Genomic DNA, 25,341 nt, shown 5'->3' on the forward strand with positions numbered 1-25,341 from the left:
CATTGAGTTTTAATGAGATGCTTAGCATTGCCTCAAGTTCTCTTTGTCTAATTCCACCTAGTTCCTTAAAAAGGAAAAGAAAATTAAAGGCTTAAAAGGAAAAGGAAAAGGGCCTGGGCCATGCTGATTTTCTCATACTTCTAGAATAAAATTTTGGCTTACATTCAGTTCTCCCAAGAGTGGACTAACCCCAAAATGACCCCATCCCATGTTTTATAAAAAAAAAAAAAATGTGTATGAGCATTTTTCATGTAGTTCAAGTAAGGAACTTCTGTGAGAGTAGTCCATACCTGGCACAGGAGGGACACAGAAGGGGTGATGGGTCTGCTGGCTCGGGGCATGCCGGACGGTTTGCTGCACTCCGTTCTTGAGGGATGCAGCAAAGGTTGCCTAAGGATTGCTGAGCTGGAGGATTGGGAGATGCTGGTGCAGGTGGGGTGAGGTGAGAAGGGACTGTCCTGCCCGAGGTGGCCGAGCAGTGAGGGGTCGGAGGAAGGCACAGAGCCATGCCTGGTGGACAGCGAGTGCCCCTTACGTGGTACCTTACAGAGAAAAGCTGCTTCCAGTGGAGTGCTGGGGAATTTTAACAACTCGCTCTTAGAAGTGAGAGAAACCCCTGATTGGTAGCGTTTGCAGATTTCTGTGGTGTGATTACTCCCGTTACAGCATTATGACTGATTTTGAGCTCCTGGTGGGATGTCTTTAAACTCAGAGTTGGGTGGAGTTGCACAGTGGGCCCCCAAGCTGGCATTAGGCAGTCCCAGCACACCGCTGATGGCTGTCTTCCAGGGTGTGCTGCTTGAGATCTTCGCAGGTCCTCTTTTATATCTGAAGAGTATTTTTCCTCAAGTCACCCTGGCTTCGGCAGCAGAAAGTTAAGTCAGTTCCTACACGACAGATGGTGTTAATGGGAGGTGTATGTTGTTGGAAATAATTGCTAGGCTCAGGGATAAGAATTTTGCTTGGGGGAATTTCACATCTTTGGCCAAGAGCCGCTTGGAGTTTTAGACATGAGAATAGGTACTGATTTGATTCACGGCTGGGTGAGGGTGGCGCTGGTGGGAGGAACTGACTCGTGTGAGTTGAGTTACGTGTTAGAGCTGAGAGGAAAGGTATTTTTGTTAGCATAAGGATACTAAGTAATTTTCGGGGCTTTTTTTTCCTGATGGGATTTTAAGTGGGCAAAATGTGTAGGAAAGAAGTTAAGACAGCAGTCCAGGACTCTGTGATGGAGGAGAGTAGAAAATGAGGACAGAGCAGCCCTTGGACCTGCTTTCCGTGGGGGTGTGGAGGGGCAAGAATGCTAATGATGAGGAAGACACCAGCTTGCAGCTGCTCTCCTAACGTGCTGGCCTTGGTGCTGAGCGCCGTACACACATATTCTACCATCTGCTCAGCTGTCCAAGTCAGAAACCTGTGCATCCTCCTTTGGGGATTTTTCTTACCTCCTTCAGCCTCCCAGACCCACCAGTGTGAGCCCCTGAGTGTCCTCTGGCTCAGGGCCCATCCTTCTGTGCCCACCACCGCTGCCTTGGCTCTGTCTCCTCTGACCTGTCACTATAGCAACCTCCTTATGGTCACCCTGCTTCCAGTCAGGCCAGCTCCAGCGTGCCCCGAGGTTTGCATCTGCAGTGCACATCATGCCATACCCTTCTTGAACCTGTACACAGCTTCCCAGGACCATGGAGAGGTCGTTCAAATCTCTTAGCTCATCAAGCAGGCCAGGGAAGAGCAGGTGCTGACTCAGGCACAAGCTGTGGGGAATCCATCGGGCAAGAATGTGAAGAGCAAGACCTGGCGCCTTGCGTGCACGTCTGTGCTTCCTCTAGCTTGTTGCATATTTACAGAGGCCAAATCTCCCTTTTCCTTGTCATGGCTCCTTCTTTATGTCTTCTTTTTTGTAGTTATTGTTCATTTGGATGTGCATGCATTTGTTTGTGTGTGGTGTTTATTTCTCTTAGATTCTACAGCATATGATTGCAATTAGTCCTGTGTTCCAAAGGCAGCCTGGGCTTTAGGAATTGATCAGTATTGCAAGGTGCATGTTTCAGACTCCTAGTATCTGAAGCTCAGAGCCAGCCTGTCTTCTCTGTAAGCTCTTGTGAGCCCAAATGCCAATAATTTTCTGGAAGATTTGAAAGTCTCTCGTTTGTCTTTTTGCTCACTGCCAGTAGTACCAACTAACTAGCTGAGCAAGTGGTAAATTGAAAACATATTAGTGGATTGTGAAGACCAGCAGATTGGGCCATGGCCAACATGTTTTAAATGTAAAAGGTGAGAATGGGGTGGAGTGGAATAAAAATGTCAGTTACTCATGCTTAGTAAATAGAAAATAGTTTTCATGAAGCTTTCATTCTGTTAAATGCATGTTGTATAGAGCACTGTTGGACTGTTGTACTTGCCAGTAAAACAAGGATGTACTTGCCAGTACAACAAGGATGTACTTGCCAGTCCATGTTGCATAGAGCACTGTTGTCACCAGGACGCCACTCCCCTGTTCTTCATGGGCGCACAGTATGTTTTCTGGATGTCCTTACATGTGTGGCCATGTGACTAACTCCCGGCCAGCAGAATAGGAGCAAAAGTGACTATTCCACTTCCAGACATGGCCTATAAAAACCTTAACTCTACTTGTCACTTTTCTATAGTAGGAGGCCTCTTCTAAAGTACCATTCCCATTTTTTATGTGTATGTCTTCCATGGTAGCCCTGGAGGGTGGGGCAGAATGCAGCATCCCAAACCCTAACCTTACTCCACAGATATTGAAGGTGAGACACAGAGAAGTTAAGTTATTGCTCAAGGTCACACAGCTAGATATTTGTGGAGCCAGGATTTGAATCCCGTTCACGGTTGCCTAGGCTGGGTTTTCCATCACAACATTTACTGTCTCTCAGGCCAACACCAAGAAGCTTTCTCACACCAGAGGTGGCTGGGGTTCAGTTTTCAGTTATTTTTTTTTCATTGTTGTGATTCTGTTTTTATAAATATGGTCTCTACAGGCCTGAAAATACTATAGTGAAATATGACCCTGAAGGCTTCAAACTGTTGTGCTGGGGATTAACAGTGTTAGTCCCAGAGATCCTAGTGTAAGTCTGGCCGCCAAAGATCCCTTCCCGGTTTTGGAAAGGAGCAAGGTGTGGGGAGAGTCCCCTTAATAGGGGTGTAAGAGTAATTTCTAACATATGGCTCATGATTTACTATCCTGAAGAAACCTTTATCTGTGGCTCGGTAGCTAGGCTTTGTCAAGCCAAAGCTGATGAAAGTGTTTATGAGGATGTACTTGCCAGTCCAATTATTATTTCAAGGAGATGGCCAACAGGAAAATTATACCATTATAGGTTTTAGAAGCTAAACTCCAATCCTGTCTTTGTGGACAGCTTGATTGTTTTTGGAGCAGTTTATTCAATCTCCTGCATATCTTTTCAATAACTCCTCTCAAGAAGGTTTGGTCTTTGATATGTCAAAAAAAAAAAAGCAAACAAAAAAGAAAGAAAGAAAATCATCTGTTGTGTCACTCAGTGGTGAGTTTGGAGGGGCTGCCTGATTCTGGGGGTGGGTGCCTGCTCCCCACTGAGGATGGGCTGATGAGGTAGCACAGGGTCAAGTCCACCTTGAAGTGATTCCCGCTCGTGTCTGTCCCTAGCCTGAGCCCCATGTAACAGAGCGGCATGGTCTCTACATTCAGGGAGGCCTGGATTCAAATTGTCTCAGCTGCTCACCAGCCTGGTGTCTTGAGTAAAGGCTCATGAATTCTCTGATCCTCAGGTTTTTTGGTCATTAAATGGGGATAATGGTGATAATCCTCAGGGCATTAGTTTAGGCTTAAACATTATCTTAAGTCTCTCTCCTGGAACAACATTGAGTAGAAATAAATGGGTAGAGTATAAGTGAGATTATTTACAGCATCTCTCATGGAGTTATTTTATTTACTTATTTATTTAAGCATATCATTTCATGTTTACCATGTGCCGGGCCCTGTTACAAATATTAACCTCATTTTAAGCATGGATGGAATTTAAGGAAGTCAGCTAGGCTTCAGGGTGGTGACCGTCAACTGCGGGCAGGTGCTGTGGAGTAAGGTTAGGGTTTGGGATGCTGCATTCTGCCCCACCCTCCAGGGCTACCATGGAAGACATACACATACAAATACATGAAGAATATTGGAAAGAGTGGGTGACAATAGCTAAGAGTACAGGCTAGGGATTGAGTCTGAACTGTGTTACTTTAGTTCACTTAGTTTCTAAGTTTCCTTGCCTGTGAAATGGATGGAATGGGGAATACTGAAGGACACGGACACATGCAGTTTAGCACAGTAGCTGGTACATGGAAACTACTCTAAACTGTTGGTTATTGTTAGCAGTGTTCTGATGGAGATACAGCAAAGCATAGGACAAGGAGAGTGAGTGTGTGTGTGTGTGTGTGTGTGTGTGTGTGTGTGTGTGTGTGTGTGGCCTCCGGTGGTAGATGGTATTTGAACTGGGCCTTTGAGAGACTGGTCCGCGAAGGGAATGTCACAGAAGGAACAACTTAGGGACTGCGTAGGGGAGTGTGGATGGATGAGTGTGACTGCAGTGGGGGGACCTGGGAGCAGTTACAGTGGGGGGATGAGATTGAGGGTGAGGTGCAGTTAGCTTCTGCCTTAGGTTTGAGACCATGTTGGGAATTTACTTCATCCATCCATCCATCCATCCATCATCTTATCTATCTACTCATCCATTCTGTGTCCATTTGTCCATCCATCCATCCATCTGTCCACCCATCTATCCATTCATCCATCCATCCATCCATCCGTCTGTCTGTCCGTCCATCCGTCCGTCCATCCATCCATCCATCCATCCATCCACCTGTCTGTCTATCCATCTGTCAGTCCATCTGTCCGTCCATCCATTCTGTCCATCCATCTATCCATCCACCCACCTGTCCATCATCCATCCATCCATTCGTCCATCCATCAGTCCATCCATCATCCATCTGTCCTTTTATCCACCCATCCATCCATCATCCATCCATCCATCCATCCATCCATCCATCCATCCATCCATCCTTCCATCCGTCTGTCCATCTATCTGTTGATCCATCTGTCCATCCGTCCATCTGTCCACCCATCTATCCATCCATCCACCTGTCTGTCCATCCATCTGTCCATCCCTCATCTGAGCACATAGGCTAGTCATTTCACCTCCCTGGGCCTTGATCCTCTTCATCTTTAAATGAAGACAGCACAGGACCTCAGGGAGTGAGTGGGTGAGAGCTGTGAGGGAGGCCATGAACGGGGCCTAACTGGCTCAGGCAGGAAGAGGCGTTTGGTGGCTGCCGGGTGCCCTTAGCCATGTGCTGGAGGGTGTGCAGGAGCCTAGGTAGCTCCTTAGGACCCATTCTCAGCCTGTTTCTGGTGCACCTCCTCCAGGCCTAGTAGCTGGCTCGGGTTCCCACTACTCTTGCTCCTAGATGGGGCCTGGGGTTCTTCCCCTGGACTCCCGAGGATGAGATCTTGCCCCTGGGCTTTTCCTGCTGCCACCTTGCCCAGCAGGGTCTCTGCCAGGTTCCCCATTGATCTGCTGTGCCTGTGTCTGGACTTCACACGTGACCCATCCCTGCCCTTCCGCCTAGGCCGCCTCCTCCCTGTTAGACTTTTCCACACTGCCGCCCTGGGGGCATTCTTTTCTTGTGGCTGTCTCGTCCCTGTCCCCCAGTGCGTGCCCCTTTTCCATTCCCTGCCCTTTCTGCATTGTCTTGTCTTAACACCCTCTGAACCTCCAGATGGTCAGGAGACCAGATACTAGCTTTTCACTTGGGTTACACTGTTAAATAAATGTTAAGTAGCCAACATTTATTGGACCATGTTCCAGGCACTCTTCTAGGCACCTCTGTGTTCTGGCTTCATGCCTGCTAACTCTTCTCATCCTCATAACAAATGAGGCCATGAGGCACAGAGAGGTCTGCACCTTGTCCAGGGTTCCACAGCTGGCTGGTAGTCAAGTTGGAAGCACTTTGCGAATCAGATGTCCAAAGCCAGTCATGACACTGAACATATTTTATAGGAGGAAGGGTCCACATTCCCAGAGATTTGGAAAAGCTTCCAAAACCTCAGCCTACATTTCATTTTTTAGCCATGATCTCATTCTGGCAGCATAGTTTTGTCACTCAGCCTCATACTTGAAAAGTTGTTGCATGGCTACAGTGTCAGGTTCATGCTAAAGATGAGCCATTTTGAGCTGCACATGCACTAGGACCATCTGTCTCAGCCCTTTGATGTGCTCACTGTCACTTATGTTGGTCTTTTTGCTTCAGTTTTCCCCTGATTTTAGTGAAATAATAAGGGCAAATGTCGGAAAGTACTCGAGAGCTGGAAAGAATCTGTGGCAAAGACTAGAGGGTGAGGATTCTGAACGGGTTTCGGGTTGGCTTGCAGGCAGCGCCAACAGGTTTTGTTCACCATCTGAAACCCTAAAGCTGATTCAGTGCATGGATGGAGCTTGAAAAGGCCCCATCTGTGGTGTCTGAAAGCCGAAATTTGCAAGTCCCAGGGAAGCCAAGGACCGCCTGTGTGGGGGCCACTTCTCTAAGGGGATCGGTCCATTTGTGTGAGACCTCCACCTTGTCCCACGTATTTATGGTCACATTATTTCTGCTTCAGGAGCATCTTCATTTGATGCAGGACAGCGGCAGCTCACGGCTGCTGCGCTGGCTGACCCGGTTTTGGGCTGCTTGGGAAGGCATGTAGGGATGGACTCCGTGAGCTCTGCTGTTGTCAGGCTGCAAGTGGAATGGCCAGTGTTGGGCACCTGTTTCAGGAAGATGAGAAGCGGGAGCTTTTCCAGAGAAGGGTCATCAAGATGGGTCTCCTTTGGGCTCTTACGTTCTATCAGGAGTGGCTGAAGGACCTGGAGGTATTTCAGGGAGAGAAGAAAAGGGGAGGTTGGGAGAGAGAGGTGGGCTGACTTCCTATACTCGGAGTGTCATCTCACAAAAAAGAAATGGCTTTGTTCTGTGGGGGCTGTGCGCTAGGAGCTTGGCTGAACTTTTGGAGAACGGCGGCTGTGGCTCCAGATTTGCTCTCAGCGGTCTGGTTGTGGGCTGCTCTACTGTCCTCTCTGAGGCTTAGGTTTCTCTCCTGACAAGTGGGGATAGGATTGGGGCTTGCCTCCCAGAGTTGGGGTGAGGGCTAGATGAGCTATTTCATGTCAAGTGCTTAACACAGTACTCGAGACCCGGCAAGGCCTTGCCCAGTATCCAGCGTGGCTTTATTATTAGATGCTGCGTAGTGGAGAAGCACACCAAGGTGAGGAGAGACCTTTGCAGCTGTCTGGGTTGCTTTGTGGAGGTGTGGCTGCCGAGATCTGCAGTCTTTCAAGCTTTAGCTCAGTGACCCACCTCCCGGATAGGAAGGGGTTCATGCTGTGGGCGAGGAGGTGTACAAGCTAGTTCCTCTGGTGCCCTCCAGTTCCACGAGCCCTTGATGTCTTCCCTGCTAGTTTTACTGCACATGATTGAGATGAAAATCTGCAGCAAAAGAAAGACTGGGTCCTTTCTTTGTAAAAATGTCACCACCCAACCACAGAGTGTTCCCTCCTGGTCTGAAGCGTGGAGTGCGTCTCCAGCCAGGGAAGCTTTCTGCGTGGGAGCCGCCCTCTGCTCCTGTGCTGAACAGCCATCTGGGCCGAGGGGGTGTGCGGGGAATGCACGATTGATTCATATGCCATCCCCTGCTGGCATCTCTAAAATGGGCCCTCTGGCTGGAGCTGCGAGGCAGCTGGGGCCCCCCCTCTCCCACGCCTTTTCCAAGTACTGGAGAGAGAAGGACAAGAGGAAAATGGGTGAAGATGCAGGGACATGGAATGATGGCTGGGTGGCCCCTGAGGGCAGCTGGACAGAAAGCCAGTGACTTTCTCCAGTACCGTTTTAGAACTTGTGACTTTCTGTAGGATCCCCAGACTGATGGTTCTCAGCTGTTGTTCTGAGGGGCGCCGGAGTTCCCAGAAGGTGCCTCAGGGACCCCTGCGCTGGGCAGGCTCCAGGCCTCGCCTCTCCTCCCCTCCTTCCCCCAGTCATCGTAGTAGATGCACTTCCCCCACTCTTTGTTCCCCCCATCCGGACCACTCTCATTCCTCAGGTTGTGGCTTGAATATCACCTCCTCTGGGAGGCCTTCCTTGACCACCAGGTGGAAGTTGAGGGAGATGCTAACAGGGAAAAATAAAGTCCCTTAATTGATAATACATTTCGGAGTTAGAGAATTAGAAATTGGACCTATGTTCAGCGGCAGAGCTTAGTTGTGTGACAGCGTTCCCAGCCCTGGCATCTCCATCTGAGCACCCATTTATTGCTGCTGTTCATGCAGCACTTGTCATCTCTATACATGCAACTTCTAAATTTGTTTCTGTACCTATTTCTGACTCCCTGTCTTGCCAGATAGTAAACCTCATGATGGCTTATTCACTTGCTAGCAATGGGACCTGCCACACTCTCTGAAACATGGTAGATGCTCAGTTAGTTTTATCAAGTGTGCATGTGTACATGTGTGTGTGTGTGTGTGTGTGTGTGTGTCTCATGTAAACTTCTTTTGGGAGGAACAGAAACCCTGCCCCATATACTGCTAAAATAAAAGTTTTAAAGCCACTTAACCTAAAATAAAAAAAATGGAATCTCACCAGCCTGGTTCAGACAAAACCTGACATTCCGAGCATAACCTCTAAATCACGAACTGTACCATGTGCTAATTTTGCCTGGCTCAGCCCCCTGGTATCCCAGTTCCTGGGAGGTGTGCCTTTGGGTGACTGGAGTGGCCAAAATTTCTCCTGCCCAGAAGTACACAAGCAGCCCCGGGCAGTGACCGCCGGAGCTGGGGCACAGAAGCCCCGGCCCCTAGCCTCCAGTGGGGTAGATTCTGCGGTCCAGTTTGTTCCTGAGAGATGCAGCAGGCTCGGCTCCGACTGTTTCCTACACAGCATCCTTGCCTAACTCTGTATGATTTCCTTCCCTCCTTTATGGGTGTCCCTGTGAGCCTTCTGTCACTTGCATGAAAGTCCCTATCTCAGGCTCTGTGACCCAGGGATGTGACACAGGAGCAGACTCAGGTAGGTGACCTGGGTACTGCTGTGAGCACCTGCTTCTGAGCCATATAAGAAACAGTGTACAGAATAGGACTTTAGTAGGAAAGACTGGACCAGTAAGCTGTCGTCATGGGAGAGGAACTTGTCATATTGAACGAGGAACCTGATTTGTCTGTCCTTTTGTCCTTAATGAGCCTGATAAATGTCTGTATATAGAAACTTCAGGGACATGTATGTCTCGTCAACATAGAACTAACTGGGGAGTCCAGAGTTTAGTGAAGGATTAACCACCCTGTGCTGGTTTGCTATTGCTGCCGTATCAAATGACCACACAGCAGCTTAAAACAACACAAACGTATTAGCTCACGGATCATCAGACCTGGTTCTGGGTGGCTCAGTTAGATTCTTTGCTTTGAGTCTTATGAGGTCAAAACCAAAGTGTTGTCAGGGCTGGGCTCCCTTCTAGAGGCTCTTGGGATCCGTCTTCTTCCGAGCCCGTTTAGGATGTAGGCCAACTTGAGTTCATTTAATCTGTAGGACCAGGGTCCCCGTTTTCTTGGTGGCTCTCAGCTGGGGCTGACTTTATTCCCGAGCCTCCTCTAGGCCTGGTGCACGGCCCCTGCATCTCAGAACCAGCAGTGGCACGCTGAATCCTTCTCATGCTGACCTTCTCTCTGACCTCCCCATCTGCTGCATTGCTCCTCTGCCTCCAGTCAAAGTTCTGAGCTTTGAAAGGGCTTTTGTGACTAGACTGGGCCCACCCAGATTATCCGGGATAATTTCTCTGTCTTAACATCGATCACTTAAGTACACCTTGCCATGGAATATAGCATATTCGCAGATTTTGGAAATAGTAATGAACATCTTTGGTAGGGGTTGCTATTCTGCTGACTACAATCCACCCCCTGGCCACCAGAGATTCACATCCCAAATAGAAAATAACCCCATCACAAGGTTTCCAAAGGCCTCATCCCATTGCAGCATCAGCTTGAATCTCCTCAATTCAAAGTCTCATCTTCTAAATCATCTAAATTACTCATGGAGGAGGCTCTGGGTATAGCCTGTGAACTACAACTCCCAGGACACAGTTTCTGTCCATCAGGGGAACCTGTGAAACTAAAGAAACCATTTACCTGCTCCCAACTGACCATGATGGGGGTGGGCAGAGGATGCCAGGCCAAACACGGGAGAAATGGAAGTTAAAATGCAGTCACTAGTCCAGTGTAATTTTGAAATCCGGCTGGGCAACCTCCACTGGGTCTCAAGGCTTGGGACTTGCCCTCTGTGGTTCTTGGCTCCACAGTAAATGCCTGTAGCATCCCATTTTTTTCCAGGAGCTCTCCCAGCCGAGTACTAACTAGGCCCAAGCTTGCTGAGCTTCCAGAATCAGGTGAGGTAAGAGGACAGGCTGAGGTGAATAGCCAGGACTCTGCTGAGAGCACCCAGCACTGCTCTATGAACAACGACTGCTTCGCAAGAAAAGACTTTGGGTGAGGAAGCTGTCATGGTCGGAGAGATGGGTCCTGTTTGTCCTGTATGTTTCCAAACGAGTAGAACGAAGGCCAGTGTGTATAAGGTTCAAGGAGACTTGTTTCAGCCCAGAAACAGAGGACTCTAACAGGAGCCCAAGGATGGTTTACAGGACCACCTCCACGTGTGTGCCTCCACGAAGCTTCACAGAGCCCTTCATCCCTCATTAGGCCTGGATGCTTGCCTCTTATTCTCCCCTATAATAAATCGTCCAAAACTGGTGGGGTCCTAACAGAGAATCTGAGAAACAAACCAGGATTCAGATTTAGTTGCCTGTTGAAACCCTTGATGTTTGCAGAGCATGAAGGGTCCACAGGTAGCAGTAATATATAAACCAAATGTCTGCTAGTAATTAAGGGTGTGTGAGTTTAGGTGACAGACCCCTTGTTGGCACTCTCAAATCCTACTAGCTCTGTGCCCTTGGGAATATCGTTTGACTCTGAGCCCGAGTGTCTGCAGCTTTCCTGCAGCTGGTTTACAGGGAAGTCGTGCAGATCCACTGGGGCCGGATGGGGAGCGTGGGGCTTGGCATATGCTAAGCATTCCGTACATGGCAGCTGCTGTTAATGTTATAGTCTCGTGTTCTAGTTACATACCCACCTTCCTCCAGGCCTGGTGTTGTGTTTCATTTATCTTTGTTATCTCTGCATCATCTAGCATGAGGCATCAAGCATGTATGAAGCTCTCAATACTTATTGAATCATACAACTAAACTGTATTGTTTCTCCTAGGACATTGCTAACACCACTGGTCAAGTATTTTAAAGCTGGCATCTTGTTCTGTTAATTTCTAAAGTTCCCAGGATCATAGCATCCAAAGGACCAAGATAAATCTGTCAAACAATCTTTAATACACACTTAGCAAAAGGAGTAAGTTATGTACAAAAACAGAGTAAAGGAAATGTGCGTGTGCAGAGATTCAGATGGTACGGTCTTATGTTCCCAGATGTCCATTATTTTGTGAAAACTAAACAAATTATTGAACAATAAGTTTATTTCATGTTTATGTATTTCCATGGAAATGGTTTTCCCATCTATATGGAATTTGTAAGTCTTCTGTGTGAGGCCAAGATCTTATTCAGGCAGACCCAGTGGCAATGCCTTCAGGGTAGCCAGTATCAGACCACAGAAGAAGTGGGTGGGGAGGGCATTGTGCCAGGCTGCTTTCACTAATATATTTTCAGGAGAACTAATAACCACGCAGGAGCAACAATGATAAAGGTACATTTTAGTTGTTGCGGGGAGAGGGTGCTGTATGCTAGCCCCGCCCAGTACCTCCCATGTTTGTGTCATTTAAACTTCACTGACCTGAGGATCAGAGAAAATTCAGAACTTGCCCAAGGTCACACACCCACTAGGTGGAGAGGACAGCTTCAGTTTAAGTGCGGAAGATGAATTTCAAGACTTTGTGAGCTTTACTTTCCAAACAGCGAGGTTTCATTTTTAACTTCTGGTATTCATTTGTTTTATTTTGTGTGGGCAAAGAATGTGGCTTGTCTCACTTCTGCCATTTCTAACCCACTGGAGGTTTTTCTTGGTTGGTCTGGTATGGGATCCTATATTTAAATATTCCATGAGGCTTGACATGGAGCTCTAGGGGATCTGGACTTCAGTGTCAACTGTCTCCCAATTCAGCCTTAATTATATCATTTAAATCTTTTAGGTTGGTTTTTTTTTTATGCTTGGTTAAAGATTGAGAAGGGTGTTAGTATTTGAAAGTAATTGTTTTTTTTACTCCACTTCTATGTGCCTAGCCATGTTTACCATTGAAGTTTTCATATCTTATGCGCATTTCAAGACCAGACACCTGTTACTGAGATAAGTGTCTTTAAATTTTCAAGTACTTGCAGAAAAGAGCACGAAACGGAAGACTGAATCCAAGGAGAAATAGGGAGGTGACTACATGAAAGAAGCCAGTGGAGATGTAGGTGCTAACTTGAAATACCCAGTTATAGCCAAGTGGTGAGACCTGGGCAGTATGCATGCTGGTTACAGGAGACCTTGGCACCAGGCTGCCTGGGGTCAGTTCCAGCGGTTCAGCAGACTGGGCAAGCTACTAACTTCCCTATGCTTTTTTTTCTTGGAGGGAAGCATGGTGATTGTAATAGTATCTACCTAAGGGCGTTATTGTGAGTTGTTATTTACCAAGTGCTTGGAACAGTGCTCAGCACGCAGCAATGAGTCAGTAACTGTTAGCTTGCTGTCCTCCACACCAGACTCCTTGTGGGCCACAGGTATTCCAGAACTTCCAGGTTTATAAATGCAATGCCATTTGCAGTGTTTCATTCAATCAGTCAGTATTTATTGAGCACTTACTCTTGGCAGGCACTATGTTATTTACTGGGAATATTTAATGGTCATACAGAGTCCCTGTGCTCGTGGGGTTGACTGGCCAATGGTGAACACAGATGTGAAGCCATTCATTTTATCAGTTAGTATTAAACTAGAGCCATATCCAGTGATATGAAGGAAAGGTACTCAATGCTCTGAGGGTGTATCTGAGGGTGCAGGATGTAAACTCATCTGCAGGGTCAGCTAATGGCCTTTGTGGCATATTCGTAACTGATGGCTTTGTAACACTTCAAACACTTGGTGGTTTTAAAACAGTAAGCACTTCTTATCTCACAGATCTGTGGGTCGGGAATAGGGCTGTTGCTTAGATGGGTGGCTCCGGACTACAGCCCCTCCTGCAGTTGCAGACAAGCTGCTGGGCAGGGTTGCAGGCACCTGAAGGTTTCACTGGAGCTGCACGACCCACTTCTGTGATGGATCATTCTCAGGGCTGTGGGCAGGAGGCCTCAGTTCCATGCCACATGTGCCTCTCCTTTGGTCAGCTTGCGTGTCCTTACGAGGGGGCAGATGACTTCCATGAGTGATCTAACAAGGTGAGCAAGAAGGAAGCCATAATGTCCTAAGACCAAGCCTCAGAAGTCACACACGTCACTTCCTCCATTTTCTGCTTCTTAGAGCCAAGTTGTTAAGTCCAGTCCACAGTTGGGGGGAAGATAATTAGAGTTTCACTCTATAGAGGGAATGTCAAAGGATTTGTGGGCATGTTTTAAGCTACCACATGAGGAATTGGTGATTTTTTCTGAGGTGGCTAAGGATGAAGGTACTCCCAGCCAGAGGTTGACAAACTTTCTGTAAAAGGCCAGGTAGTAAATATTTCCATTGCAATGGCAATAAGTACATATCTTTCAATAATCACCTTAAATCTAAATGGACTGAGTGCACCAATCAAAAGACACAGAATAATAGAATGGATAAAAAAGCAAGACCCATCTCTATGCTGCTTACAAGAGACTCACTTCAAACCCAAAGACTATAGGAACAAAGAAAGACTGAAGGAACAAAACAGCAGCAGAATCATAGAACCTAAGAATGGACTAACAGTTACCAAAGGGAAAGGGACTGGGGAGAAAGGGAGGGAAGGGAGGGATAAGGGTGGGGAAAAATAAAGGCGGCATTACGATTAGCATGTATAATGTGGGGGGGGCATGGGGAGGGCTGTGCAACACAGAGAAGACAAGTAGTGAGTCTACAGCATCTTACTATGCTGATGGACGGTGACTGTAATGGGGTATGAGGGGGGGATTTGGTGAAGGGGGGACCCTAGTAAACATAATATTCTTCATGTAATTGCAGATTAATGACAACAAAATAAATTAATTAAAAAAAAAAGAAAGAGAGTAAAAGGAAAGAGAATTATTCCAAGCAGAAGAAACCGAATGTTTCAGAAAGAAGAAAATTGTTGTGCATTTAGACTATAAAAACACCTAAAACAGAGTTGGTTTTTTCCTGTACCAGGAGGTTTATTTGCACGATTGTTTTTATAATGGAAAAAAGAGGTGGAAACACTTACTTAGATAAAATCTAAAAACATAAATATTGAGGTTAAAACCAAAATATAAAAGCTTTGTACAATGTGGATGGCTGGCATTTATGTAAAATAAAAAAACCCAATGCATTGTATTATGAGATTTATACTATTTACAAGGACTCACATAGGTAATAAAAGCACAAAACTGTGCATGAGAAAGACACATAAACTTGAAGACGATGGTTTCTGTCAAGAAGAAATGGAGATGGGAAAGGTTGCGGGATTTCAACAATGTCTGTTATGTTTATGACCTAAATTTTTTTTTAATTTTGGCAAAATACAATATAAAATCCACCATCTTAACCATTTTTAGGTGTACAATTCAGTAGTGTTAAGTATATTCAGTTTGTGTGAAACCAATCTCCAGACCTTTTTCATCTTGCAGAACCCAAACACTGTACCCGTGTGTAACAATAACTCCCCATTTCCCCAACCCTCAGTCCTGCAATCATCATTTAGTTTCTGTTGTTATGAGTTTGACTATCTAAATACAGTATATAAGTGGGCTCACTCCATGCTTGTGTGTTTGTGACTATTACTTCATTTCACTCAGCAGCGGGTCCTCAGGGTTCGTCCATGTTGTAGCAGGCGTTACAATCTCCTTCCTTGGTGAGGCTGGGTAATATTCTGTTGCATTTATATATCCCATTTCATCCACCCATCTGTTGATGGACATTTCATCAGCTCCCACCTTTTGGCTATTGTGATAATGCTGCTGTGAACATGGGTGTACAAATCTAAAACAGAGTTTTGATCAAAGAAACGCTCAGTTAAGTGTACCTGTGCACACCCAGTAGCCTGAGGCTCCTCTCTCCATCCATTCTTCTACAGCACACTGCAGCCAAATTTGCACTCATACTACCCACCCCAACCTTTGGTCAAGGTGCCTGATGACCGGCCTGTTGCTAAGCCCTGCGGTCGGTCCTCTGGCCTCATCCTATTAGCTCCTGCATCTTGGACTCACTATGCGCACTCGGTTTGCAGGGGCTGTGCTCCTGGTCTCCTCCGGCCTCACTGGCTATTCCTTCCCCGGCTCCTTTGCTGCTTCTCAAACCCCTTACTATTGGGTTGCCCCTGAGCCCCGTCCTCTGACCTCTCCTCTCCTCTCTGTGCTCAGTCCCCCATTGATCTTCACTAGGCTCGCTGCTTTAGGCGCTATCCAGTCACTCATCCCAAATTCATAATTGTAGCTCTTCTCCTCTCAAAGCCGACTCATCTGTTCAGCCGCCTACTCACATCTCCACTTGAATGTCTAATAGCATCACAAACCCGACACCCGAACTCCTGGTTCCCATGACTCCCGCGTCTCCTCCACCGTCTTCCCCGGCTTGGTATTCCTCCTCCATAGTTCCTGGTGCTCCAGCCAGAAGCCTTGGTGCCGTCCTTTACTTCTCTGTGTCTCTGGTCTCCAGGCAGGCAGTCTGTCAAGAAGTCAAGTCAGCCTCACCTTCAGAACATCAGAGTTCAAGTCCTTCTCCCTCGGGGCTCCACTGTCCCTGTGGTCCAAGGTTCTCTCCTGCCTTGCTGGGGTCATTCCAGTTGCTTCTTAGTAGCACCTGTGATTTGGCCCTCACGCTCCTCCCCCCATGCCATACTGCAGCCCGCAGCTGGAGGACTGCCTTGAGGGTGGGAATCACAGCGTGGTTTGTCTTATTCAGGACCTTCCAGTGCCCCCACCCCCACCCACCCTCTGGCACCCACTCCCATGCTCCTCTGACCCACCGCTCCCCCCATCCCTTCTGCAGCTCTAGCGAGGCATGTAAACTCGCTCTTCCCTCTGCCGTCTTCACAACTGGTTCCCTCATTGCCTTTAGACTTCTTTTCCTTTATAACGCTTAGAACAAACTGATTTGGTCTCCTTTTTAAATTACTTGCCTCTCTGCAACTGGAATTTGAACTAAAAACCCCACAAGGACTGGGATATTTGTTTGATTCACTGCTGTATTTCCTACGTCCTCTGCATCAAATTATTATTTGGTTATATGAATCTGCCATATCTTAAGGCTCCTGAGAATTGCTGTTATGACTATAGCATTACTCTCTGTCAGTTTCTTCTGTTGGTTTTGTTCTTCAAGAGTGGCAATTTAAAAATATGGCTTCAGGCTTTTTGTCCCTCTTCCTGGGAATCTGAGTAGGCTTGTGACTCCTTCAACCAGCAGAGCGTGGCAGAAAGGATGCCATGATACTTCCAGGGTTAGGTAATAGAAGGTCATGCAGGCTTTGGCTTGTTCGCTGAAACACTTGCTCTTGAAGTCTTTACACCTAAATGCAGCAGGTTGGAATTTCTTGAGTCTGCCATGCTGCAAGAAGCCCAGACCACATGGAAAGGCCGTGACAGTTCCAGGTGGACAGTTTCAGATAATTCCAGCCTTCAAGTCGTTTTTTAGCCAAAACACCAGCTACATGAATGAAGAAACTGTCCCAGAAGTGGTTGCACCAGCCCCGGCTGTTCCAGCCCCTTGACATCATGCATTAGAAATAAGCCACCCCTACCCCATCCTTTATGAATTCCTGATCTGAAATTCATGAGGAAACATCATAAAATGGTGGTGGTTTGACAGCACTAAATTTGGGGTGATTTCTTACATAGCAGATTGCCAGAATAAGGGGGAAAGGCTGGATAAAAAGAATAAATTCCCTTTGGATAGGAAGTTAAGTTTTGAAGTTTTTTTTTTCCCAACTGAGGAAAGTATATTGTGTATGCAAACATTATTCTGTCAGGCTCCTTGGAAGCTAGTAGTGTCCACCCAGATTGACTCACTAAACTCTAGGTTCTCATTAACTGCCGAGAAATGCCATCCCAATTAATCACTTGAGATTTCAGGTTCAAAATCCTGGGTTCTTGGTTACATACATATTGCTCACCCGGAGCGGCTGGCAGTTTGGGACCAGCTGAGGTCAACCAAGTCATGAAATGACAGGAAAATATACAGCCTGGGTGTCAGTGCCACAGATACTAAAGTTTCTTGTATTTTTACTCTGCTTTTGAAACTGAGAATGGATATAACTAGAAATGCCAGCCTATATTTCAGAGTCAGCTGTCTATGAAAAATCCAGGCTTTCACAGAGCTGGAAGGGCCATTAGAAACCCACTCACAAAGCTCCCTCTTGTGCCCATCAGAGAGGGGAAGGGGCACACCCACGGTCTCAGGGTAGGGCTGTGTGGCCTGGACTCCCGACTCGCTGGATCGTGCTCTTTTCTTTCAGCAAGCATGTTTTAGGCTGGAGTCTGGTTCAGACATGAACTTGGGTGCTGGGCCAGGCCCTGTGAACCAGCTGGAATGGTACACACCGTTTTGTTCGAGTGCTTTTGTGCCCATTGCTGGAGAGAGTCCATTCCTTCCATCTGATTCTTACCGAGATCAGTGAGCCAGAAAAAATTAAATGCCTCTGCACTGATGATTTAATGCCATCATTTAAAAACTACCAGAGTAGGTCAAGTCTTGTCTTCCCTCATACCTATACCAGATGCTCCTGGGGAAATGGTTTAGTTGTTTAAGATCAGTGAATAATGGGCACATCTTTCAATGTCAGGTGGTTAGGGATAGGTGGAAACACCCAGTGACCACTCATCTTAGAATCTGTCTAGAAACATTGGGCAAATATCCATACATTCAAATCACTTTTGTGATTCAAAAGCAATGCACAATACAGGGCGAATTAGGTATTATTTCTCCTTGCAGCCATCGCAGTAGTCAAGGCAGGGAGAGCTGGGTTCTCCACGGGAGAGCTTAGCCTCTGCAAAGACTAACTTGGTAGGAGATTAGCTTTTATGTACAGCACCTTCCAAAGTGGCTGTTCAACAGCCCTTTCACATGGCATTCCAGGAAGCCAAGCTCCTTTTATCTTGGATTTCTGCCATCTTCTAGGGTCTTGGAGTCCTTTACTTCTAGCCAGCAGACAGTAAGAGAAGGCGAGTTGAGGACAGGGTCAGAGGTTTTTATGAAAGTTGAGTTACTCCTTTCTGCCCATATTTCCATTGGCCAGAAGTAAGTCATAGGGCCGCATCTTGATACAGGGGTGGTGGTGATGGTATATCCTAACGACAACTCTACACGAATGAGGAGCACAGATCTCCCCTGGGCAGCTGGACCTATCTGCTCCAGTTAGAGTGAGCATTTTACGGATCCTAAATCTCAGGGAGAGGTATAGTGTCTGGATGGGGCTTTCAGACAATACATGATGTTTACATGCAGATTCCAATCTTCACTTCCCTGACAGCTTAGGAATTAAGGTGATCCTCAGAAACTGCAAAAGTCAAGATTGATTGAAATGTCGTGTAATTAAGATAGGAAAATTAAAATTCTTGAGTATTTGGAGATTTTATTTTACATTTTAAAGGAGTAACGCCAGAGGGTAAGGCCCAATCTGGATTTTGAGCTGGCTTATATTATAAGAGAACTTGTATAATTATAGCACACAGAACTCTGTTTTCATTTTTGCAAAAACTATTGCTGCAAATGTAGTTTTGTTATTGCATGTTTGCCCTTAAAAATGTTTTAGTACTTGGCAGAAATCATAACAGCACATGCCTTTACCCTATGGTTTTTATTTTCATTGTGTTGCTTAGTTGCTTCTTGATTACTTTTATTTGCTTTATACAAGGATAACCTCTCCCCTCAAATTAGCTTAAGATTTTTATTCTGGAACTGGGAGTGGCTGTGGTATGAAATTATCATGAATTTCATTCTCAGTTTTTTTCATCAAGATGCTTTTGATGCCACATGGTTTCAGAATTAGTTACCTGTGAAATATATTTCTTCTGCCACTTTGACAAGGGGCTTACTTTCCGTTTTCTCATCTAGGAGAATAGGAGATTTTATTGGTCTGGGAACTCCAGTTTTGGAAGTGATGTTGAAGGCTAAGCAGCTTTGGAAGTTGGTTTTTATGTGATTCTCCCGGTGGTGTGCTGGAACGGGATTTTACTGACCCATGAAAGTCAAATATTGGAAATCCATTCTAACAACTAATGTTACATATTAAACACACAAACTCATGAAAGAAATTTTCATGAGTATTAAAAACTCATGATTTCCTACTTTTTACATTTTACTACGATCTATGCTCTTGAGGTTATCACATCTCTATTGTCCATATGGTGGATAGTGGGGTGCACCTCTCTTCCCAACTCTGCATTCAGGGGTGCCACTTAGAGAGGCTGAAGTTAGCCAGGGGGGGTGCTGGTTGTTAATGTTTCCCAGCAGATTGGACTCCCCCGCACAGGTCATACTCCTTGTAGGGTGGTGTTGAGGCTGGAAAGAGACAGGCAGTGCCAGGGACATTCTAGATGTGGGGTAAAGGACAGCTGCTTTTAAGGCCGTTCCTTCAGAAAACCTCTGCTATCTCCCCAGAGCCTAAAAATCACCATTGTGTTCAGATCTTTGCAGTCCTGGTCTCCAAAAGTTCACAGGCTCTCTTTCTGTTTGTCTGTTCATAAAATGGGTTCAGTAATACTTGACTCCCTCCCTTTCAGGGGTGTGTTAGGGGAAAAGAATGTCCTAACAAATATGAGACCACTTCAAGTAATTAGGAAGCATTAATGCCAATTCTTCTCAAATTGGAGGTTGAAAAGTAGTTTTGCACAAGTTTGCTGACTTGTGCCAGTGATGACTTTGAGAAGAAAATATGCTGCACTCCCGAGCTGCGGAAGTGATGGCCTAACGTGGGCAGTGTGATCCGTGAGCCAGTCTGCCGGGGCTGCTGGCAAACAGGAACAAGGTATATGGATGAAAGGTTGCCTGCTTTCTTATCCAGGGAAGCCCTATTTTTTACCGTGGGATTCTGTTCTTCTGACAACTTTTGCGTCAGTATGTTCTATCTTTATGAAATGGTGATGAGAGTAGATGCTGGTGGAGGGAGAATGCATTTTAATGCTCTTCCTTTGGATAAAGCTAGAAATCATGTTGATCCTCTTCTCTAGGCCCAGGGTTTTGTTTTTGTTTGTGTTTGTATTTTGTTTTTTAAAGTTTGTGGTCCAGTGGAAGGGAATGCCTGTAACTACTCCATTTGAGTTTAAATGATTATTCTGGAAGCAAATAAGTCTCCTGGAAGCACTCCCTAGGTGACCTGTGCCAACAGATTGGATATGCGTGAGTGCTTTTGTTTACTCCTGCCATGGGCTACTTCCATAAAACTGTTGATAATTATTAAGAAAAACAAAGCATGAACTGAAAAAAAACCTTTTCTTTAATCTCTTCTTCCAAGGCAGCCTTTCAAAGTCTTGACAGAACTGTTCTTTTGAGAAGAGGCACGCAAAAAGTGAGCTTTCAAGCTTAAAATGGTAATTATGTTGTTTGCTTTTTACCTAAAGAAGTATTCGTCGTATTCCAGAAGCTCTTGGGTCTACATCTGGCTTTAACCATTTTTGTCCCCCTTTAACACTGTTGATATTAATGCCAATTTCGATTTCTTGGCATCATGAATGCATAAACATATCACACACAGATGTGATTTTGAACAAGGACCAAAGCTGTAAATTAGGAAGCAAGAGATTCACAGGGTTTCATCAGAACAATTCACTCCAAAAACGACACAGTCTTACTGAAAAGGTTTTAAATTGCTCATTTCAAACCTACCTCGGTAGCAAAATGCCACGCGTGCAGCGGATTTGCAACTACGTTAGTCATTTTCTTTCCTCCTTTCCCTTGCTGTGTTTGTATTGGGAGCACAGAGTAATGTAATTTAGTAAATGACGATTTGATGGCTGGGCAACAGCCCCAGTGTTGAACAGTATTTGGACCATGATTACTTACTGGCTTTGTCACAGTTGACATTCATTATTGATGGAAGTTTCAGAAATAGCGCATGTGCCAGGAGCTTTTCACCGGAACGCAGGCTCCAGGCAGGAGAGGTGCTAACGAGGGCGGGGGAAGAGGCACCTGTGGCTTGTTTGTGCCGGTGCACAGCGAACCTGCACCCGTGGGCTGCGTGGTGCCCGTGTAAAGGTCATGGTGTAACGGAAGGATGAACCGTCAAGCTTATTTCTATCGTGTTCCTCCCCAGGAATTGCACCGAAGGAGCCAACTTCAGTCGGAGCCGGCCAAGACGAAGGCTCTCCAGACTGTCATTGAAATGAAGGTAGGAGCTGTTCGCATTCCTCAAAAACACCTGTGCCTCTGGAGTTTGTTCTGACTCGGTGGTGCCTAACATAAACATGGGAAATGAGCCTTGTGTTTTTTTTCTGTAGGGTTCCTAGTGGGTGCTTTTCTTCTGGATCTTTTTGCATTCCTGGGGTGCATTTAATTTATTGGCTCCTTAATTAAGGTGCCTTTCCTGGGCAAAAAGAATAAGGGGCTTCAAGTCTCTCCTGGCTGAAAGGAGCTGGGTTCATTTCCAGAGCATGGCCAGTGCTTTCAACCCCGAGGGAGGTTTTTGTGTATGCTTTGAAAGTAGATTTCTAAAGCTGGAATAATTCCTTTTTACCTCTATTCACATTACGATGAAAAGACACCTTGGGACACAAATATTTGGCAAAGAGAAGTAGTTTTGCATGCAATGGAGTCGTTAAATAATTAAAATTATGTGATCAGCAAAATTTGCTTTTCAAAGAATCATGCTTTCTTAATGGACTCCGGTTATTTTCTCCTAACCAAGTCTGGAAGCAATAATTAATAATTTATTAAATACTCACAAGGTGTCCTTTTTAGCTGTGGAGACATTGATCGGCTATTTAAAAGAATCAAAGATCCTCTTGGATGGATTTAGAGCATTTAAAGAAAAATGAAATAAATGATGATGGCCAACCCATGATCTATGACTAAGAAACAGCTCTAAATGAAACCCAGTTGCTTTGTCAGTATCTACAAATTTGAAGTCTCTTTACTTGCAGTTTTTGTTGGAAGGAAGCAAATAGTAGAGTATTTATCTTAAGAATAAATAATGCTTGATTTCAGCTTTTCTGTGAAAAAAGTCATAAAGGTGATAATTTGCCATCTGCTGATTCCACGTCTGAGTTCACCACTCGAGTTTGCTGACCACCGTCAGCCTAAAAGTGAATTATGAAGCTTGTTGATAGGATAATGATTTTTCTGTCTTTCTTGTACCACATGATTGCGAATCGCCTGCCAAAAAATTCCCAAGTCCTGGGGAAAAAGAAACTAATATGAGCTACTGAATTCTTGGCATGCACAATTCTGACCTGGGATTTTCTTTTTTAATCCAAGTCAATGACAGTGTCTTCATCCAAGGTAGATCTTTGTGGAAATAATGTAGAACATTTCCTTCAAGACTTTATGTCCCCCAGATGAGGTTACATGAACTGAAGCCCTCAGGATGCATTTGTAGCACATTGGTTTGAAAAATGTCACCAAAGAGACCAAATGCAATAAGGTTAAAAAATAATTGCTCATCTTGACCCATCAATTCATTTGGAATTTACACAATTTTAACTTAGTTTGAAGACAAACTTACCATTCTATACTTGCAGGAGAATGGTCTAGCACTGAGATTTGTCCTCATTTCACACTGGAACCAAACCTGAAACTTGGTTAAGGCATTTTTTTTTTCTTTAAAAGAAATGCAAAAAGAGAAGACAAAAGATTTCATTTTATTTTATTTTTTTTACAAAGAGTCATTCAGTACCCTTCCCACCCACCTCCACACCTACCTCCTCAGTCCCTAGCATAATTTAATAATGGAAAAGAGGATATATATAAAACCTATTTCCAAATTATCATTTCTTTTTAAAAGAAAGAGTTCTAGAAATCTTTGGAAAAACCAAGAATGATATTTCTCCCAGTGCAGTGGACATTTTTCCCATAAAGATCTCTATATAATCAGTACTTTCTTGTGATAGTTATTTGTAGAAAATCTGTTTGATTATGGCTTACTGTTTCTAACAATGTTTTATTAGAAAACAAAAAAAAATAGTAAAAATATTCATTTGGGCTATCTATATGGGAAGGCATAACAATCTGATTTTTAGGGCAAATTCACATCCATTAATTATCAGTATATTGAATCTGGAGTTTTCCTTTGATGGATGCCAATGAGGCTGAGTTGTAAACATATTTTTAGGACAAATGATGATCAATATAGTTGTCAGGGAACCAAGTCGAGTTTTTCTGTTGTCTTTTGGATGTCTGTTAATTTACAAAAGCACTACTTCTGGTTTGTCAGTGGAGAAGTCTGGGCCCCATTATCATCTGCACTCAGTGCTCAATGCGTAAGTTGAGTTATGGAAGCAGCAGGTAGAGAGTCAGCTCCTCAGCCATATGCGTATCTTGCAAGAGAGGCTGTACTCTCATCCAGTTTTGTACATTGCATCCCTGTGAACTTGGAGGGACTATTGGAAACCCACTTTCTTCCAAGTCTTAAAGTTGACTAACAGATACAACTGGCCCTTCCACCCGATGGGTGGGACTTAGACACCATTGTGTTTTAACTTCAGCACCTTTGGGTGAACATCAGAGTCATCTGGCGCTTTGGCAAATCTAAAGTGATAAGGAGCTTTCCTAGAGTAAACTGGGTCGTAGTTTCAGGGAGGTGACATGAATTAAGGGATTACTAATTACTTCTCTGCTCCCTCACCTCTTAGGGAAAGAGGGAGAGCCTCTGATGCCTCATCTCCATACATACACTTTGCATTCACTCGAGAAACGTGTTTGCTGTGAAAATCAGTGGAATCTTGCCCAAACTCAAGCACTTTTTGAACCACATTCTGCTAGGCTTAGTAGATTTCTTTGTAACCCTCTGAACTTCTAGACTTGTGAAAATAAGTCTCTGAGGGCTGCATGCTGGGGAGGGCCATCTGCCCACATCAAAGCAGGGTGCAGTTTGCTTACAGCCATGACATCTACTGCCAGCCAGTTGTGCTGGGGGTGGGGGGCTCATCTGAATGAAAATGAAAGGAAGCAAAATGAATGAAGTGATTTGTGGTTTATCTTCTTGCAGGAAGCTCCAGCTTTTAACTTTGATCCCCATTTGGTCTGGCAGGTATGTTCCAGGTTTTGCACTTAGAGCAGTGTGTGTGTTTCTCAGAAAAATTAGTGTTCTCCTTGCTGTTGCCGTGCTCCTTTTCTTGCTTTTGCGTCTAAACACTCTTTACTAACTCCTCCTTTTTTTGCTCTTAAAAATGGTAGTTAAAAGGCCTTTTCCCTCTTCTTTTTCTTTCTTTAACTTAAATTCCTTTGAATGAGTGTGTTTTTAGCTTACTATAATTTTGATGTGATAGAAATATCATGTGCATCAAGTTCCATGATCTTGAATTCATTCACATTGCTGTACCCAGGTTTTTCATTCATATTGCTGTACCCAGATTTTTTTTTTAAGAAAATGAATTATAGTGATGACAGTCCTTATCAGGTAATCTCAAACATTTTTTTATTCTATGTTAGTTGGAACTTCTAAGTGAATGAAAATCTAATTCTAAGTGGCTAACGCCGAAAGGAAATTTATTGGCTCCCTTAACTGGGGAAAAAAAAACAGGGCATAACTTCAGGCACAGCTTGATCCAGGGGCCCAAAAGATGTTAACAGATCCCATTTTCTCTTTCCAATTAGTTTTTTGGCTTCTTTCACATGAGCTCAGTTTTCAAAAAGCCTCTTTCTGCTTGTTTGAGTGAGAATGGCTACAGCAGCTCCAACAATCACAGCAGGAAGGGACTGGGAGAAAGTTGTGTTTAAAAAAAAAAAAATGCAAAAAACAAACCAACCCTAGAATAATGATAATTACTGAGGTGGAGCATAAAACTTCACTCCAAACTTCACAGCCCAGGCTGAACAGAAAATATATGGAGTTCCCTAGTTCTTATTTGCTTAATAAATTAAATGACACTCATTCATCAAGAAAAACAAACTTTATGTTTGCACTAAATTCATCATGATTTATTAAATGGGACATGTATGAGGGACATAAGGGTTTCAATAAAAGTTGCAGATAATA

At 44.9% G+C, this 25,341-nt stretch overlaps 1 protein-coding gene across 7 annotated transcripts in view; it reads left to right on the forward strand.

The window, feature by feature from the left end:
• Window positions 1-25,341, forward strand: part of ERC2 (ELKS/RAB6-interacting/CAST family member 2) — a 784,528-nt gene that overhangs the window by 231,609 nt on the left and 527,578 nt on the right. For 5 of the 7 annotated variants that reach the window (XR_008991907.1, XM_057486391.1, XM_057486398.1 and 2 more), the window contains exons 4-5: window positions 21,463-21,537; window positions 24,352-24,393. Coding sequence is in view for 6 of the 7 variants with exons in the window: in XM_057486391.1 (XP_057342374.1) it covers window positions 21,463-21,537; window positions 24,352-24,393 (117 nt within the window). In the remaining variant the exon portion in view is untranslated. The remainder of the gene's footprint in view (window positions 1-21,462; window positions 21,538-24,351; window positions 24,394-25,341) is intronic. The other 2 variants (XM_057486393.1, XM_057486395.1) reach the window with 1 other exon arrangement.

Source organism: Manis pentadactyla, chromosome 1 (genome assembly GCF_030020395.1).
Source record: "Manis pentadactyla isolate mManPen7 chromosome 1, mManPen7.hap1, whole genome shotgun sequence".
Classification (NCBI taxonomy): Eukaryota; Metazoa; Chordata; class Mammalia; order Pholidota; family Manidae; genus Manis; species Manis pentadactyla.